This window comes from Alternaria triticimaculans, assembly GCF_023758025.1.
Source record: "Alternaria triticimaculans strain BMP 0046 chromosome Unknown scaffold_6, whole genome shotgun sequence".
In the NCBI taxonomy this organism is placed as follows: Eukaryota; Fungi; Ascomycota; class Dothideomycetes; order Pleosporales; family Pleosporaceae; genus Alternaria; species Alternaria triticimaculans.
The window spans coordinates 391,818-408,280 of NW_026055963.1; the positions used below are offsets into that span (position 1 = coordinate 391,818).

General features: G+C 35.1%; 2 protein-coding genes across 2 annotated transcripts; both read right to left on the reverse strand.

Moving 5' to 3' along the window:
* Window positions 1-66: 66 nt before the first annotated feature.
* On the reverse strand, window positions 67-1,890 carry J4E78_005045 (uncharacterized protein; the record flags this gene model as incomplete). The annotated part of the gene is made up of 1 exon (XM_049365667.1): window positions 67-1,890. The coding sequence occupies one exon, from the start codon at window positions 1,888-1,890 to the stop codon at window positions 67-69; it is 1,824 nt and encodes a 607-aa protein (XP_049222382.1).
* A 1,292-nt stretch (window positions 1,891-3,182) lies between these two features.
* On the reverse strand, window positions 3,183-4,721 carry J4E78_005046 (uncharacterized protein; the record flags this gene model as incomplete). The annotated part of the gene is made up of 3 exons (XM_049365668.1): window positions 3,183-4,011; window positions 4,067-4,214; window positions 4,268-4,721. 3 exons carry the CDS (start codon window positions 4,719-4,721, stop codon window positions 3,183-3,185), a joined length of 1,431 nt encoding a protein of 476 aa, XP_049222383.1.
* Window positions 4,722-16,463: the final 11,742 nt, after the last annotated feature.

Genomic DNA, 16,463 nt, shown 5'->3' on the forward strand with positions numbered 1-16,463 from the left:
TCTTACAATGAGCTTTCAAACTACACTCGTAAAGGAACCCAATGTTCGACTCAAAACCGACCGTCTTTAGGGTTTGATAAAGCCAGATTTCGCTTCCGCACAAATAATCTCAACCGCCTTCTCGGCGAAAGCGTAGACAGCTGCCAAAATATTGCCTCGTGGTATAATCGGCAAAACACTAGCGTCGCATACCCTCACATTCTTCGTTCCGTATACTATCAGCCGTTCGTCAACAACACCCCCTAGTTCTTCCTTCATCATCGAACAAGTGCTGGAAGGATGATAGTTCGTTGCTGAATTGATAGGAAGAATCCCCTTCGCATCTTCAAGCGATGTTACCGGGTGAGGAAAGCTTCGCGGTAACCGCCTTCCATTCGGCTTTGCCATGGCAGTAAAGACAGGCTTTTGGAAGAGCCTCTCAATGAGACGGAGGTGGCGAGCGAAGATTTCCGTGTCAAGAGGATGAGAGAGGTAGTTGAATTTGATCTCTGGCTTGAGTGAAGGATCAGGGGAGATGTGACAGCTTCCGCGCGAGAAGGGATGCGCCAACATAGCAACAACGGTTATGTAGTTGCCATCGACCACAGATGGCGTGTTTGGAGGCATTGATTCGAGGTCTCTGTGACGCTGTGAACGCAGCATGAAGGTCGTGGCTGTTGCTTCGCTAGGGCTCTCGACGGCCTTTTGGATGACGGAATACTGGGCTTTTAGGCTCGGTTTGCTCTCTACTTCCACTGAATGCTTGACCATCGCAACGAGTTCCTCCGTCTCTGAGTGAGTCTCTAGTAACTGCAATGGTGTGAAGGCAAAACTGTATGCTCCTCCTTCCGCCAATCGACCCGTGCGGCTTTTCCCGTACTCCTCCATTGCAGCCCTCTGCACCATAGGGTCTCGTAATCCATCGTCGCGAGTTGGAGTGTCGTCTCCAGCTTCGATTGACAGACCGCAGTTTAGATGGTCCTGCAAGTTCTCGCCGACGCCTGGCAGCTCGTATAGAAGCGGGATATTCGCGGCCGCGAGGACGTCTTTGGATCCAATACCTGATCGTTCCAACAGCGCGGGAGACTCGAATACGCCTGCGCAGAGGATAATCTCTCGACCATCGATCAGATACTCCTCGCCTTCGTGTGTGAAGTGAACGCCCGTGGCATTAAGTTTGCCTTCGGCGGTCAACGCCTCGTCAAAAGCAATCTTGTCGACCTTTATGCCGGTTCTCATCGTCACATTGCCCCGTTTCAAGGCGGGCTCTAGGAATGCTTGGCCTGCGTGGCTTCGCTCGCCTTTTGATGAATCGATCGCATTGGTGACAGTGACTGCGCCGGCATTGCTCTCGGCAAATCCTGTAGTGCCCGTCGGATGACCTAGCTCCTCAAAGGCTTCCGTCCAGCGAGATTGGAGATAGTCCATGGTACGCGGGTATGATGTCTTTATACCATCGTCAAGTTTGGGTTCGGGGTGTTCTGCCTGCCATCGGCTGTAGCAATCTCCCATGCTCTTTGCACTCCACTCTTCTTTCCCCGGATCTGATAAGAGCTCATTCGCGATACGGTCTTGCCATTCGTGATTAGGGAACACCACACTATGACTATTGATCGCACTGGTTCCCCCCACCAACTTCCCTCTCGGATGCTTCACTCTCCTGTTGTTCAGACCTGGCTCCGGCACGGAAATGTATTGCCAGTCGTACTCAGATGACATCAGTTTTGCCGATAGACCGGGCGTTTGGACTATGGCGTCGTCGCGAACATGTTCCCCGGCTTCCAGAACGAGGATTCGGCGATCGGGTAGCCGCTGCGAGAGACGTGACGCGATCAAGCATGCTGCTGATCCTGCTCCTACCAGAATGAAGTCGAAGGTCTCGGCCTCGGCGGTGTGATCTCTGCCTGGCATTGTTAGAGCAAAGACGGTGGATGTTGAGAGATGGGAAGCGTGAAGCCGCGCATGGCTATACGACCACTCCATAATATGGTTAAGCATTGCGCCCTGACCGAACAGCAGATAAGCACTACAGTATACTAGCAGAGTTAGGTAGGTGTAAATGAACATCAGGAGCCTCATGCGCGCCTGGCGCTTGTGCCATTCGTTCAAGAGGAGCCTAGGCCCCCAGACCCGCTGCTTCAGTAGTAGTACGTGCAAACTACATTAATTTACCCGTCGAATCAGGCCACTATTGGCAGTAAAAAAAGAATGCGTACTGATAGCATGCATCTAGAACTTGAACTACGTGTCTTAGATGTCGTGAGAGGAGGAGTTTGCGGGGTTAACGGTAACGGCGTGAAAATCAGGGTCCACGGCAGCACGTGGGCCGCTGCTTCCACGTGTGGGTGACAGCGGCAGGTGCAAAACTAACCACAACGTACAGCCGTGGTAGAAGATGCAAAAGCCAGACTAGATCCTAGACAGCACCATAGCATCCGCACATCAGTTGGTTGGAATACGTAAAGTACCGCCATATTCAATTGTTGTGTGTGCAGACATGGCCCCAGGGCTGTCACCATTGCCCACAGTCTGATCACGCCTGATGTACCGTGTCTCTGCCCTGCCTTCGAGTATGACGAATGCCCTCGTGCATATTGCTCCACCAAAATTGATGCGCAAGCGATATAGGTTCTGTGGACGACAGTCTATCCACCTAGGTATTATCGGCGGTCTCGGGGATACAGGCTCGAAAGAGGTGCGATACCACTGGCAATGGCAGGGAAACGCTCGAAACGAAGAAGTCGTCTTTGTTGTTGGTGCCGTTGCGTGCTAATGCGTTTGTTGACGAGCGTAGCTAGAGAGCTTGTAGGGGATGGCTGGTACGAGGTTGGACGTCACAGGCTCGACCTAGGCGCATCAGCTCGTCCAGCCAGGTTGGGTGCGCGTTGAAGTCGTGCGGTGCTGGCTCGAGCGAGGCCCACACATTGCGCACGTTGATACTTCACGGTGGAAGTATCTCTTCCCCAAGACAAGCAAAGTGATGTCTTTGGTGATGGGCGTAGGGCGCGTATTGGGTTGAGGAAGCAATTGTCGTGGCAAGGGGAGCTGCCTGGGCGCAGCGCGTTGGAAGCTATTAACGCGTTTGAGCACGGATCACATTAGATATATGTACCAACACCGATCACTGTTCGTCGCGTCCGTCAATTCTCAGACTATTCGCATCGTTCAATCTATGTAACACACAAAGAAACGCATATCGCATTCTATGTACGACCCATGGCGGCTTGATGGTATGCGCTCTTCTTTCTGATCGTCGGCCCATAGCGATAGAAGATCCACGGGATAGGCGCCATAGCCGTGGCGACGAAAGCCAACAGACTAGTTCCCCACGGTACACCCAAGCTCTCATACAACCGTTTCGAGAAGAGCGGAAATGCTGCACCAAAGAGTCGGCACAGAAGTCCATTTGCAGCAAGGGCACTTGCCCCGTATATACCATAGCAATCGGTAAGATACGCAGCAATATCCAGAAAAGCCGTCAGAAGACCGATACCCAGCGGAACCCCAGCCAGAATGGGCACGACAGCCGGTACAGACGCTGTTGCCGTCCATGCGAACCAGAAGAGCCCAATAGGTGTTAGCCATGTGAAAGCTATCTGCAGTGGGAAGCGTGCTTCAGGCTGCGGACCTAGTTTGCGCACAAAATGTGTATGGGCGCGATTTAGCAGAGGTGATAGGATTGTTGGAAGAGCCATTCCCATTGCCAGGCCTGTGTATCCAACGCTCATCTTGGCAGTTGACCAGTCTCTGTATTCCTTATAGACGATGGGATAGGCGACGAGTACGAGACACATGATTCCGTATAGGAATGCCATGTACGTTGACAAGGCCCACACGATGGGCTCGGTGAAGAGCATAACCCATGGACGAACCAGGTTATCGCGCGCGCGTTTCTTCCAGTCAACATTGGAGAGGTTGCCACCAGCTTTGATTTGCTTCGCGCGGACCAGTTGTGGGGCGTACGTTTCTGGGAGGAAGAGGAGGGCGCAGATGTAGGTTATGCCGCCGAGGATCATGGAAGTCCAATAGCCCCTTACGGTATTGTTAGACATTGTTGAGAAGTTTCGTAGGAGAGGGAGTTGCTCACCATTGCCACGAAGCGTACTGCGTAATAGGTCCGCCACAGATGGGGCCGATGACAAAACCTAAGAAACTTGCTGCGGTAAAAAGAGCGAGTGGGACAGCTCGCTCATGTGGAGCCCACATGTCAGTGAGGGAGCCTGCCGTGTTGGTAACTGCAGGATATTAGCACAGTATGGGTGCCATCTCTCTCTATTCGTTCTCGTACCTGTCGGCGCTCCCAAAAGGCCTCCCAAGAAGCGGAAGAACAACAGTGTCTCGATGTTAGGCGCTAACGCGTCTCCGATATTGGATATGACGAAGAGTCCAAACGCGACTCTGAGAATCGGGTTTCTTCCCAGCATTTCAGACAACGGTGCGAAGAAGAGAGGACCAATAGCAAATCCGAGGAGAAAGAACGACACCGCAGACGTGGACGCGAGTACCGAACATCCGTAGAAATCTGCGACTGCCTGGATCGAGGCAGCATGCACACCGGAGTAGTAGCCCATCGTTGCGGACATCAGGATCACGATAATGGACAAGGGCCATTTGCGCAGTGCCGACCAGTTGAGCGGGTTCTCATCGCCGACCAAAGCCTGTGAACTAGCTCTCTCAAGTGCAGTGCTATGAGTCGAGACATACGAGTCCGCTGAAACAGGTAGAGGTGGTTTAGACTCCATGGCGACGAGAGTGAACGAGACGATGTGCGCTGAGCATCTTCGTCACGATTTGGAACGACCAAGTAAAAAGATGCAGCGCAAACGAACCTCAGTGCTGGGGACACGGTGAACATGCGATTTCGCGCACGGACGTCGCACGTCATCGCGATGGGTGCCTATTGTCGCACAACAATAACCAGAACAAAGGAAGAGGCACAGTCATCGCCCAAAGAAGACAGGCGTAGCGTTTACAGCGTGAGGGATAAGGAAGCGAGGCGTGTAGAGAGATTAGCGCATGGTTTCGTGCACATATCGGCGATTGCCCCGCACTAAAACCGCGCTAGCCCTTCCCGCGGACCCTGCCGCTGCACCTCGTTCTAACTACATCTCTCTTACAGACTTGTTAATTACCTATATCTCTACAATAAAATATTAAAAGCTAAGCACGCATTTGCATCTAGACAGCGTCACTATATTTAAAGAAAAAACGATACGCTAAGAGATTCTTAGATAACGCCTGCACACGCTGCATTCTTTAGAGCGTTCTGGCGATGCCAAATGTAGTAGGATACTGTTTGTACTACGATTTGCTAACAAACTAGATCTAGCGCCATTTTCCTTGATTGGCTCAAAAACCGCACAATATTTCGAAAACTGTTGGTTAGGATTCTATCACGTGATTCACCCACGCTAGCACTAGCGTCGCCCTAGTAGTATTTATACAGGGCTTCCTCCCTCTTCTATAGAACAATCACATCTCTTCTTGTTCTACAAAAACAACCTATATTCAGGGTTTCTCGAGGGATTGATGGCTATGGCCAACGATCCCCTCGCCCATTGATAATAGAAAGAGCCAGCGCACATCCAATCCTCCTATTCCTCACTCAAAGGAATATCGCGGCCGCACTTGTCCGCCCAGTACGTTCCAAGGGCGATGAGCATCCAGCTATCTGCGTTGTCATACGCTTCTTCGCCATCATTCTCCGCCAAGTCTGCGCATCGCGCCGATCCGTATGCGTAGTCCTGAAGTCGAGGCTCGAAAACTTCCACGCATACTTCTGCCTAGAGGGGTCGACTAGGAAAATCAGGGGGCCAAATACAAAAAATGGGGCCGAATATGATTCTCCTAAGGATTCGCTGCTGAGCGTTTATTTTGGGTGCTCCAGCGAACCAAGTCGTTTCATGATTGTCAGCTGCATCTTACTCGGCCCCATCAACGACTTTGAACTTCAGCCCGCTTTCCTCTGACTGGATAGGAATCGGTATCCAGCATTTTGAATCCTCCTTCTTGTTGAGGATGATCCCTTCCCAATCCTGCGCGGTGGAAACAGTCAGCAACTGCCCGACATTGGATGGCCAACCCTAACAATAACTCGGTGACGTACCTTCAACCCGCCATACTTCCAGCTCCACAACGTCTTCGGATTACCAACCGTTCCACTTGGCGCCCAACGCAACCAATAATCCCGCCCAGAGCTGACCCCTCGTTGCCAAGCAACAGCCTGATCAAGCTGTAACGTCACGCGCCGGCTGACTTCTTGTCCGGGAAACAGCTCAATCCATCCCTCAGCCTCGCTGACAACATAAGTCTGCGCCGCTGCGTAATGGCTATCGCTCGAATCGATGAACCGCCCGTTTGCATCTCTTGGCCGCCGTAAACTCACATTGCGCCATTCAAAGGGAAGGCGATGTTCAGGGAGGTTCTCAGGCGAAGCAAAGATCTGGTACTGGCCCCAGTACACTGCGTTCTCGGATAGTGGGCCTCCAGCTTTAGGACCAAGCAGGTGTAGAACGATTGGCTGGCTAGGTACAAATTCAGGAGTCATTGTGTAGCATAGCGTCGCCGTGAAATCCAAGGTTCCATCCCTGAGAGACAGAGTGCTGGCATCCGAGAGTCGAAGCGTGAGGCGAGGACATACGGCACTGTACACAACATCAGATCGGAGGAACCCCTTTCATAGACACATAATAGACACCCGAGATCAGGTAGAGAATAAGGAAGCGCCGGTAGAGAGAACATACAGTTTCTCCTCCTGCAGCGCGCTCTTCTGGCTCCGATACTCCTCCAACGCACGTCGATTCTCCGTCTCCCCCGCTTCATGCCGAAGAGACTCTTCATCACGCTGTACAATCCTCGTCGACGGTCTTTCAGGCCAAGGGGTTTGCAGTATTGCGGGAATTGAGGGCACCATCGTGTAGATGGCAGTATTGATCTTAGGAGCTTGACTTAGCCCACAGTATCGGTCTTGGGTATACGTCGTAAAAGCTTAAGACTTAAAAAATTCCGTACAACAAATATGTGGTGTTCCAGAGATGAGGAAAACGAATAATCTTGCTGTGTCGTGCTGGGCAGGATATATCACTGTGGCACGTTGGTGCGGGGCGCTGATTGGTCAGATTCTACGTCATCAAACCTGTTCTTGGGTTGGTGGCTGGCGCCACACGAGTCTGTGGGTGTAGGATGCGGGACGGGAAGAAAGGCACAACGGGCGGCACCTGGGTGCAGGGAAAAATTGAACACTCACTTAAAGTTTACAACTCTGTAACATTACAATAACAGCCTTTTAAAGAAATAAAAATCTTTATAGAGAACTTACTCTATATAAAACTATAAGGCAAAGCTTCTTAAATAATTCTAAGGCTTTTTATTTTATTATATAATATATATTAATAGTTTAAGCTACTTCTTAGTATTATAATAGTATTTAATTTTTCTCTATACCTAAGTAGTAGATAGAACTAAAAGAAGCGTATAAGAGAAAGATTACTCTTATTATTAATATTAGTAAATTTGTTAATATCTATCTAATTAGTGTCTAGCTCTATACTATTATATATTAGATCTAGTATAATTACTATTATAGAAGAAACTCTTAACTAGTAAATATTATTATATATTACGTAGTATTTATAAAGATATAGAAAAGGTAGAGTAAGTAGAAGTAGAGTATATAACTAAAGCTATATATCTAAGGTAAGATATAAAGAGAGAATAGAATAATATAATAAGAATTAAAGTTTAAATAATAATATAGGCTATAAAAGAGAAATAAGAAAAGAAGAATAAGGTTTCTATTAATATTACTCTAGATAGTAAGAAAGAAGCCTTTAATACTCTACTAGTAGAATAACCTTAGATTAGGTTAGTATTTACTTATAGTGTTTAGAAGAGTAAGTTAAGTTATAAACGTACTATAGCATTTCTAATAGAAAACTAAATTAGCTCTTAGACTTATTTAACGTCTACGCTAGCTAAGATAGAAAAGCTAGAGACGCTTCTACTTAGACTATAGTCTATATAATTAGAGAGGTTTTATAGTAAGTTAGTATCTAGAAATAGTATTATAAACTACTAAAATTAGTAGCTAAATTACTATTAGATTATTTAAGATAGTAATAAGAATAAGATATAGCTTTTACCTAATAAGAATTATCTACCTACATACTACTTTTAATAACTAGAGAATTTTAATAAATAAAAGTATATAAAAAAAAACTATAAGAATAGTAGTACTTACTTACTTAATTATATAAAAGATTAGTAAAATTAGTACGTTTTTTATTCTTTTTAAAGCTTACACTAAAAAGTATAAACTTACTCTAGTATAGATACTAGACGTATCTAGACTAAGATTAAGATTATAATTATATAACTATATCTATTACTACTCTATATATATTCTTTAAGTAGCTACTTATTTACTCTAAAAGAAAGAAAGGTAAAAAATATTAAAAGACTAAGTTTACTAGTTTTTTAAAGATATATTAGAAGATTTTCTACTTAGTGTATAAAAGAGTAACTAGTGTAAAACTAGATAGAAAAATAAACTAAAGTATATATAAAGTATAAAAAGCTACTCTTCTAAATTTAGTATTATATAAGTATTTATATCTAACGTAATTAATAGATACTAAGAAAGCTAGTAAAAAAGTATAATTTAAAGAAGATTAGTTAAGATAAGACCTATATATATATTAAAAATCTAGCGTAAGTGCTATAAATAAATCTAGTAATAACTAAAAAGAGATATCTCTATAAACGCTATAGAATATAAGCCTAGCTCTATCTATAACTAGGTAGATTTATAGTAAATTAGCTCTAGACTTTTCTTAGTCTCTACTACTAGTATATACAAGTTATACTACTATAGAATTCTAAGAGTAGCTCTTATTAAGTACTACTAAAGTTTATCTTTAAATTTATAAAGAAGTTTCTTAGTATTAAAGACTTATATATAATTATTTTATACTAGAACTTATATACTTACTAACTTTTTTCTAAGAAATATCTTCTTTTTCTCTAAAATTATATATAATAAAACGCTTCTCTTTAGTTTATATATTTTTCTTCTTAGCTTACTCTTTTATAATTAGGTATTTATAGTCTATAATTTAATCTCTCTAGAGAAATTAAGTAGGCTAATAATTCTACTAGGCTATAATAAGCTACTATTATAACTAAATTAGATATTAGATAATATTTCTATATTTTAGAAAGTAGTATAAACTTTATATAGTTAGAGTATCTCTTCTAATAAGCTTCTTTCTTACTTTACTCTACTACTATAGATCTAGACTTTAGGTAAAGTTATAGAGTTTACTTAAGTTACTTATCTCTATTTACTTAGATATACTAGAGAAAAGGCGTTTAATAAGAATAGTAAGTTAATCTATTCTATATAAAACGTATAATATAGAATATAGAATTAATATAGTATATAGATAATATTAGTAAGCCTATATAGAATCTAATAATAGACTATACTAGTATATTAACGTTCTTAAAGTATTATCTATTATAACGTATTATAGTTAATACGTAAGCTATTATATAAAGTATCTAGCTCTAGCTAGCTCTTATATAAGTAGCTTATACTATAAGCTATTTAATTAATTATTACTAGCTATAATAACTTATATAGAAATAGTCTATATCTATAAATAATAACTCTTCTATCTATTCTCTACTTAACTAATAAAAGTAACTTAAACGTATAGTTCTAAATATAATAAAACTTTCTAAGTATAAAGCGCTTATTTCTAAAATCTACTAAAAGAGGTAGTATTAATAGTATACTCTTCTTAAAAATATTAAAAAACACTAGAAGTTTAAATAGCTTGTACGTAATATTAAGTAGTAGCTTACTAGCTTAGAATCTAAGAATAATCTAAAGCTTATTTATAATGTTATACTTCTAGCTTAAAAAAAGCTAGCTAACTTAGTTTTATTAAACCTAGAGACTACTATAGAAGAAAAGATAAATAAGCGTAATAGAGCTATTTATATAGTTACTTTATACTATAGTATTAAAGAGAGAGAGATAAACTCTATCTAAATAGAAAAGTAAAGTAAGAATACTACTTTACTTATTAAGAGCTAGCTATACTATAATAAAAAAGTATTAAAAGTAGCTAAGATCTTAGTATTTAAAGATAAGAGGCTAAAGATATATTTTCTTTACCTAGGTAATAAAGAACTACTATTAGTATAACGTATACGTTTTTTTAGTACTCTAGATAATCTTAGTAAGTATCTTAGACGTAAGTACTTAAAGTATATTAAAAGTAGAAAAAGTCTTAGTTATAATCTTTATAAGGTACTTCTATTAGATAAGATATACTTATAATAATATACTTAAGAGATTTATAAAACTATATTCTCTAGATATTTATATAGTTACTACTAGTATCTAGAGTATCTATTAAAGTATATTCTAAACTATTAAAGCTACTCTCTCTATATACTAATAACTTAGTACTATAGAAAAAGAATAAATGTTACTTTTATTTATTTAGTAATTATCTAAAAGTAGTTCTTCTAGTAAATCTAGCTATAAAAGATATTTATATATTCTTTTCTTATTTTTACCTTTATATTTATATGCTAATTACTCTTTAATCTAAGCTATATTATATTTTCTAACTTCTCTTTTATACCTTATATAGGCCTTAAAATACTTTATAATCTTATATAGAGTAATATAGCTACTATATTTAAACTATTTCTATAATATTAAGCTTTACGTCTAAGACTAGTTCTAATTCTATTAATAATACTTTGTATTAAGTTTAAAGTGTATAAAGGTAAGTAAAGATAGATTAAGTATTTTTTTAAAATAGAATGCGTAAAAATATATATAGTACTATATTAAATAAAATCTAATTTTTATTTTTAATTACTCTACTCTCTACTAAGAAATAGTAATTAGCTTAGTATTATACTTATACTAGATACGTAGAGAGTATTAGCTATAGTAGAATTACTAAAGTAAGCTTACTCTTAAGTTTACCTTATTAGTATAAGCTATTCTCTAACTTTTTTTCTTTAGATATTATTAAAGAATAATATTCTATTTTAGTAGCTAGCTTAGCTATATTACTTAGTATTTTCTTTTATAAGTTTAGTAATAGTAGTCTAAGAATCTTCTTAAGTATTCTCTAAGATTCTACTATAGCTCTAAAGGTTCTACTAAGAAATATTACTATAGCTAGGCTCTACTCTAGTATAGATAGCGTAGTAGCTAGTTAAAGTTTATATTACTAGGTATTTAGATGCCTTAGAGATATAAGAAGTTCTTTAAGATAGAAAGTTGTTAGATAAAAAAAGAAGAAGAAGAGAAGTATTCTCTGTATATAAAGTTTATATAACTCTCTCTAGGCTACTATTCTCTATACTATAATTTAACTCTATTACTAACTATAGTTTACTTACGCAGTACTATAGTTTAACGCTACCTCTACTATAGTTTTCTATCTACTTCTATAGCTAATAGAAAAGCTTCTATTTAATATTATGCTACGCTCTATTTTCTATACTTTCTACTAAGATCTTTTTATTATTACTATTAGTATCTACCTTAGAAAGCTTATTTCTATGTTAATTTCTAAAATTAAGAATATTTTAACATTTCTATAGCTATATAGCCTCTAATAGCTCTATAGCTTACTTATTACTACTTCTAAGTCTACCTCTAAGTTTACTAAATAAGCTTATATTACTATTACCTCTCTATAAGTACGTTATTACTATTATTTAAGTACTATATCTATAGTAAACGTTATAAAAAGAGTTTTATTAATTATTATAGCTATATATAGTAAGTATAAAGTATTTAGAAAATATACCTATATTAAGATTACTATATAGAGTTACTAACTGCGTTTTGTTACTCTACTTTACATTAACACTTTACTATAATAAAGTCTATATTATATATAGTAGATAAAGTAAATATATTAAAATTAGATATATATTATCTAGTTAGGTATAGATATTATAGATAGAATAGCTAGAAGTAAGTATATAAATTATATTATTTATAGTATTCTAGCTTAGCTTATATATAGATTCTTATATAATATTATTAGTAATAAGACTTATATTTCTAATAGCGCTTAGCATATAATAATATAGCTTTTATAGTAGTATTAGCTATAGTTCTTATAGTAACTTTAAGATAATTAGAAGCTAATAATATTCTAGTAGTAGTTATTTTAAGAGTATAAGTTAGAGCTATTAAAGGTAGATAAGAATAAAAGTATATTAAAAAGTAATTTAAAAAGTATATTAGATTTAGGTTTTCGCGTATAATATAGTATAGTAGAGAATTTAGTTTTTAGTAAGATATAAAGTATACTAGAGAGTAAGAGTAATAATAAAAGTAGTTATTAAAATTATAATACAGCTTTGTTAACCTTAGTAGAGTACTAAACTACTTTATCTAAGATCTACTTCTACTTCTACTTTCTAATAATAGTAAAAAGACTTTATCTAAGTTAGACTTATAGTATTTAGTTACCTAACTATACTATTTATTAAAGTAACTAAGAATAGCTAGAAGCTAATTATAGTAGTAGTTTAAAATAACTTTAGCGTACGCTAATTTAAAGATTTACTAGTTTATATAGAAGAGTAACTTCTAGTAGTAGTCTAAGTTATTCTAAATAAGATTATCTCTACTATACGTTCTATAAACTAGGTTATACTTATTACTAGGTATATAATAGTCTCTAGAGTTAATAATAATAAATTTCTTATTTCTTTTAAAAGAGCTTTAGCTAATATTTAAAGTATCTAAGCTTACGCTAGTAGTAATAGATAAAGCTTTCTTAATATTATAATATATATTAAGAGATTATAAAGAGTAGATATATAGAGTATAGTAGTTTACTACGTTATAGGTTTAAGTAGAGTTAGTGTACTTTACTATATTAATAGTCTATGTAGAGTTATTATATTACTTATCTTAGAAAGTAGTACTAGTTATTACACTAAAGGCGTATAAATAGCTATAGTATTACACTACTACTTTAGGCTATTTATAAGCTAGAGTTTTATAAGTATTAAGATTATTAGTATTATTAAAAGCTAGTATTTACTTAAAGCTTATTAGGTTCTAGTAGTACTTTATAGTTACTTTAGACTTTACTTAAACTTTACTTATCTAGTAAAAAAATAAAAAATATACTCTACTAGAATACTATACTCTATTAGCTAGTAGATAAGTAAGTAGAATATAATACTACTCTTAGATAGTTAGAAAGTGCTAGAAAGATATTAGAAAAGAAGTGCAAAGAGAAGAGTAAGAGTAAGATTAGATATAAAAGTAATTTAGATAATTATACTTCTAATATATAGTTAAACTTATTAAAAAAGAGAATAGCTATTTATACTAGGTTATAAAAGTTTATAAAGGTTAAGAATAGAGTAGCTAGAGCTATATATAGTGTATAGATTAGTAAATAACTATAGAGTTCTTAATTAGTAGAATACTATAGCTACTAGTTAGTAACGCCTCTTTTATAGAGCTATAGAAATATAGCTATTATATATAATACTTTATATAAAGCTACTATAGTAAAGCTAGAATAGTATTACTTAGAGATTATAAACACTATATACTATATTATAATACTAGGCGTTATAAGATTAGAGCTTACTACTATTAGTTTTAAGAGATTTAATACACTTAGCTTTCTTTTTTACTACTATATCTCTATATATAATTATAATAGTTTATAGCTTTAGCTAGAGCTACTCTAGTATAAGTTAGAATAGTTTATTATAGCTATCTATATATATAGCTTAGTCTACCTTAGATAGCTAATTTAATATAGTATATCTTACCTTTTTACACTATTATAATAATAAAGACTATATTACTAATTAATATTAAAAAACACTAAGCTATACTCTTAATTACGTAATTTCTTATACTTTATATATTAGATTCTATAAACTAGTAATAGTGTAAGTACTACTATAAACTTTTTAAACTTCTTCTTTTCTATCTAAATAGAAATAATTAGTTTAGCTCTAACTTCTATAATATTAATATAAAAAAGTAGATAAACTTTCTACTTAATCTATTCTAGCTTAGTAATATAAAGGCTCTATAAGCCTAGCTTAGTAATAATATAGTATATATATAAACTACTTTATAAAGCTAGATAAGTATACGTTATTATTTAGGCGCGTTCTATAAAGTAATAAGCTACTTTAGATAGCTAGGTAAGCTATAGATAGAGTTTCTAAAGTACTTAGATAGTGTTCTAAGTACCTATACTATACTTACTTATATTAACCTCTAGAGCTTTAAAGATAGAGAAGGTAAGTATAGATATATAGCTAATACTTTTAATAAAGATATTATAAAAGTTTTTAATATACTAATAAAAGTTCTAGAGTATAATAGATTTAAGATATTTAAGAGTATAAGAAGATATAATAAAGCGCTTTTAAAATAGTTTTAAGAAAAGAATATAAAGAATTTCTTTAATAGAAGAAAGAGTAGTTTATCTTTTTATAATAATAATCTTTTTAAAATAAGTACTATTAGTACTACTAGTCTATTAGGTTATAGAGAAAAGTGTAGAGAATTATAGCTATAACTTAACTAAGTAGAATTAATTAAATAAAATTAGTAGAACTTAGCTACACGTATACTAATAGTAGTATACTATATTTAGTTAGTTATATAAAGCGTAATAATCTCTACTTATAGTATAGTGTACACTTTATTATATCTATATTTAAAAGAAGTTTAGTTTCTCTACCTAAGCGCTATAACTTAAACTTCTCTTTACTATCTACTAATTATAGTACTTATATAGAGAGCTATTAGTTATATAGCTATATAATAGCTTTATCTCTAAGATATACTTTTCTTTCTTTAAGTAAACGTATAATAATAGTAACTTTCTAGTAATACTATTATATAATTAAGTATAGGTATTATAGATAGAATAATTAGAAGAGAGTATAAGTTATATTAATTATAGTATTCTAGCTTAGCTTATATAAAGGTTATTACTAGGTATTATTAGTAATAAGGTTTCTAACAGCGCTTAGCCTATAATAAATATACACTACGCTTTCTAAAGTCTAGATATAAATCTTACTATTTTATATTATACTAGCTAGTTTTTACTTTCTACTATATTTACTATATAAAACCTACTACTCTATTCTATAACTTAGACGCTATATAAATTATAATAGTTAAAGACTTAATCTTAAACTTTAGTAAGGCTAAATAGTATTACTAAAAGTAGATAATCTAGTTACTATATTACTAGCTCTATACCTTTATTTTCTATAGAGATTAGTTTATTAGTATATATCTTAAACTATTAATTATTTTATCTTATTAATAACCTAGAGATCTTTACTTCTATTTTATTTAACTCTCTACGCTATTAACTTAAATATACCTAGCAAATTTTATCTAGTAATAGAGAAGATTATCTAAAATAAGTTTATAAAGTATTATAAAGCTTACTACTACCTAAATTATATAAAAAAAAAAAAGAAACTAAGAGAGTTAGTAAAAGTTGCGCTAGAAAACTAAAGACTAGATTAATACTCTTTAACAATAGGTTTAAAAATAACTATTTAATAGTAGACTATTCTATTAATAGCTATAGAATAAAGAGCTTAGGTAAGATAATATATTACTATAAGAGTAGCTACTATACGTATTAGTAACTATAGAAGTATTAAAAAAGAGTATAAGTTTATAATAAATTTCTCTCTATATAGAAAGTATATATCTAATCTCTAATATAGCTTAGTGTCTAAGTAAAGTAATAGTAGTAACTCTAGTAGATATCTACTTTTACTTACTACTTAGTTTAAGTAATATATTAGTATTCTATTAATATACGTTAACCTACACTTAGTGTTTTATCTTAAATCTAGTATAGCTATTACTAGTGTTATAGATAGACTATAATTTATTAACTAGATATTTCTTACTACTTTTAACTTCTTTATATAACTTCTTTTATATAAGTAACTATCTAAATATAGATAGTTTTTATAAATATAAGATTAAGTTAGAAAATAGTTAGAAGTATAGTTCTCTATAGTTATTACTAGATATAACTAAGGTAGTAGATACTATATTTAAAGAGCTTAAAAAGTTTAAAGAGTTTAGAATATAAAAAACATAACTTAATAAATAAAAAGAATAGATCTAAAAATAATATAAATATGTATTTATATTATATAATCTTAAGCTATTAGATATAATATCTAGCGCCTAAGTTTAGTTTAGAGTATACTTAGAGACGTTTATAATCTAGGCTATACCTTAGTGTCTATATAGAAATACTATTAGTATTATATTTAACTTTTATATACTATATTCTATATTAATCTTTAATATATAATTTTTATTATCTAATTTTATAAACTTCTATATACTTTTTTTCTAAAGTAGTGTATATTATTATTAAAGTTATAGGCACTAGCACTATCTA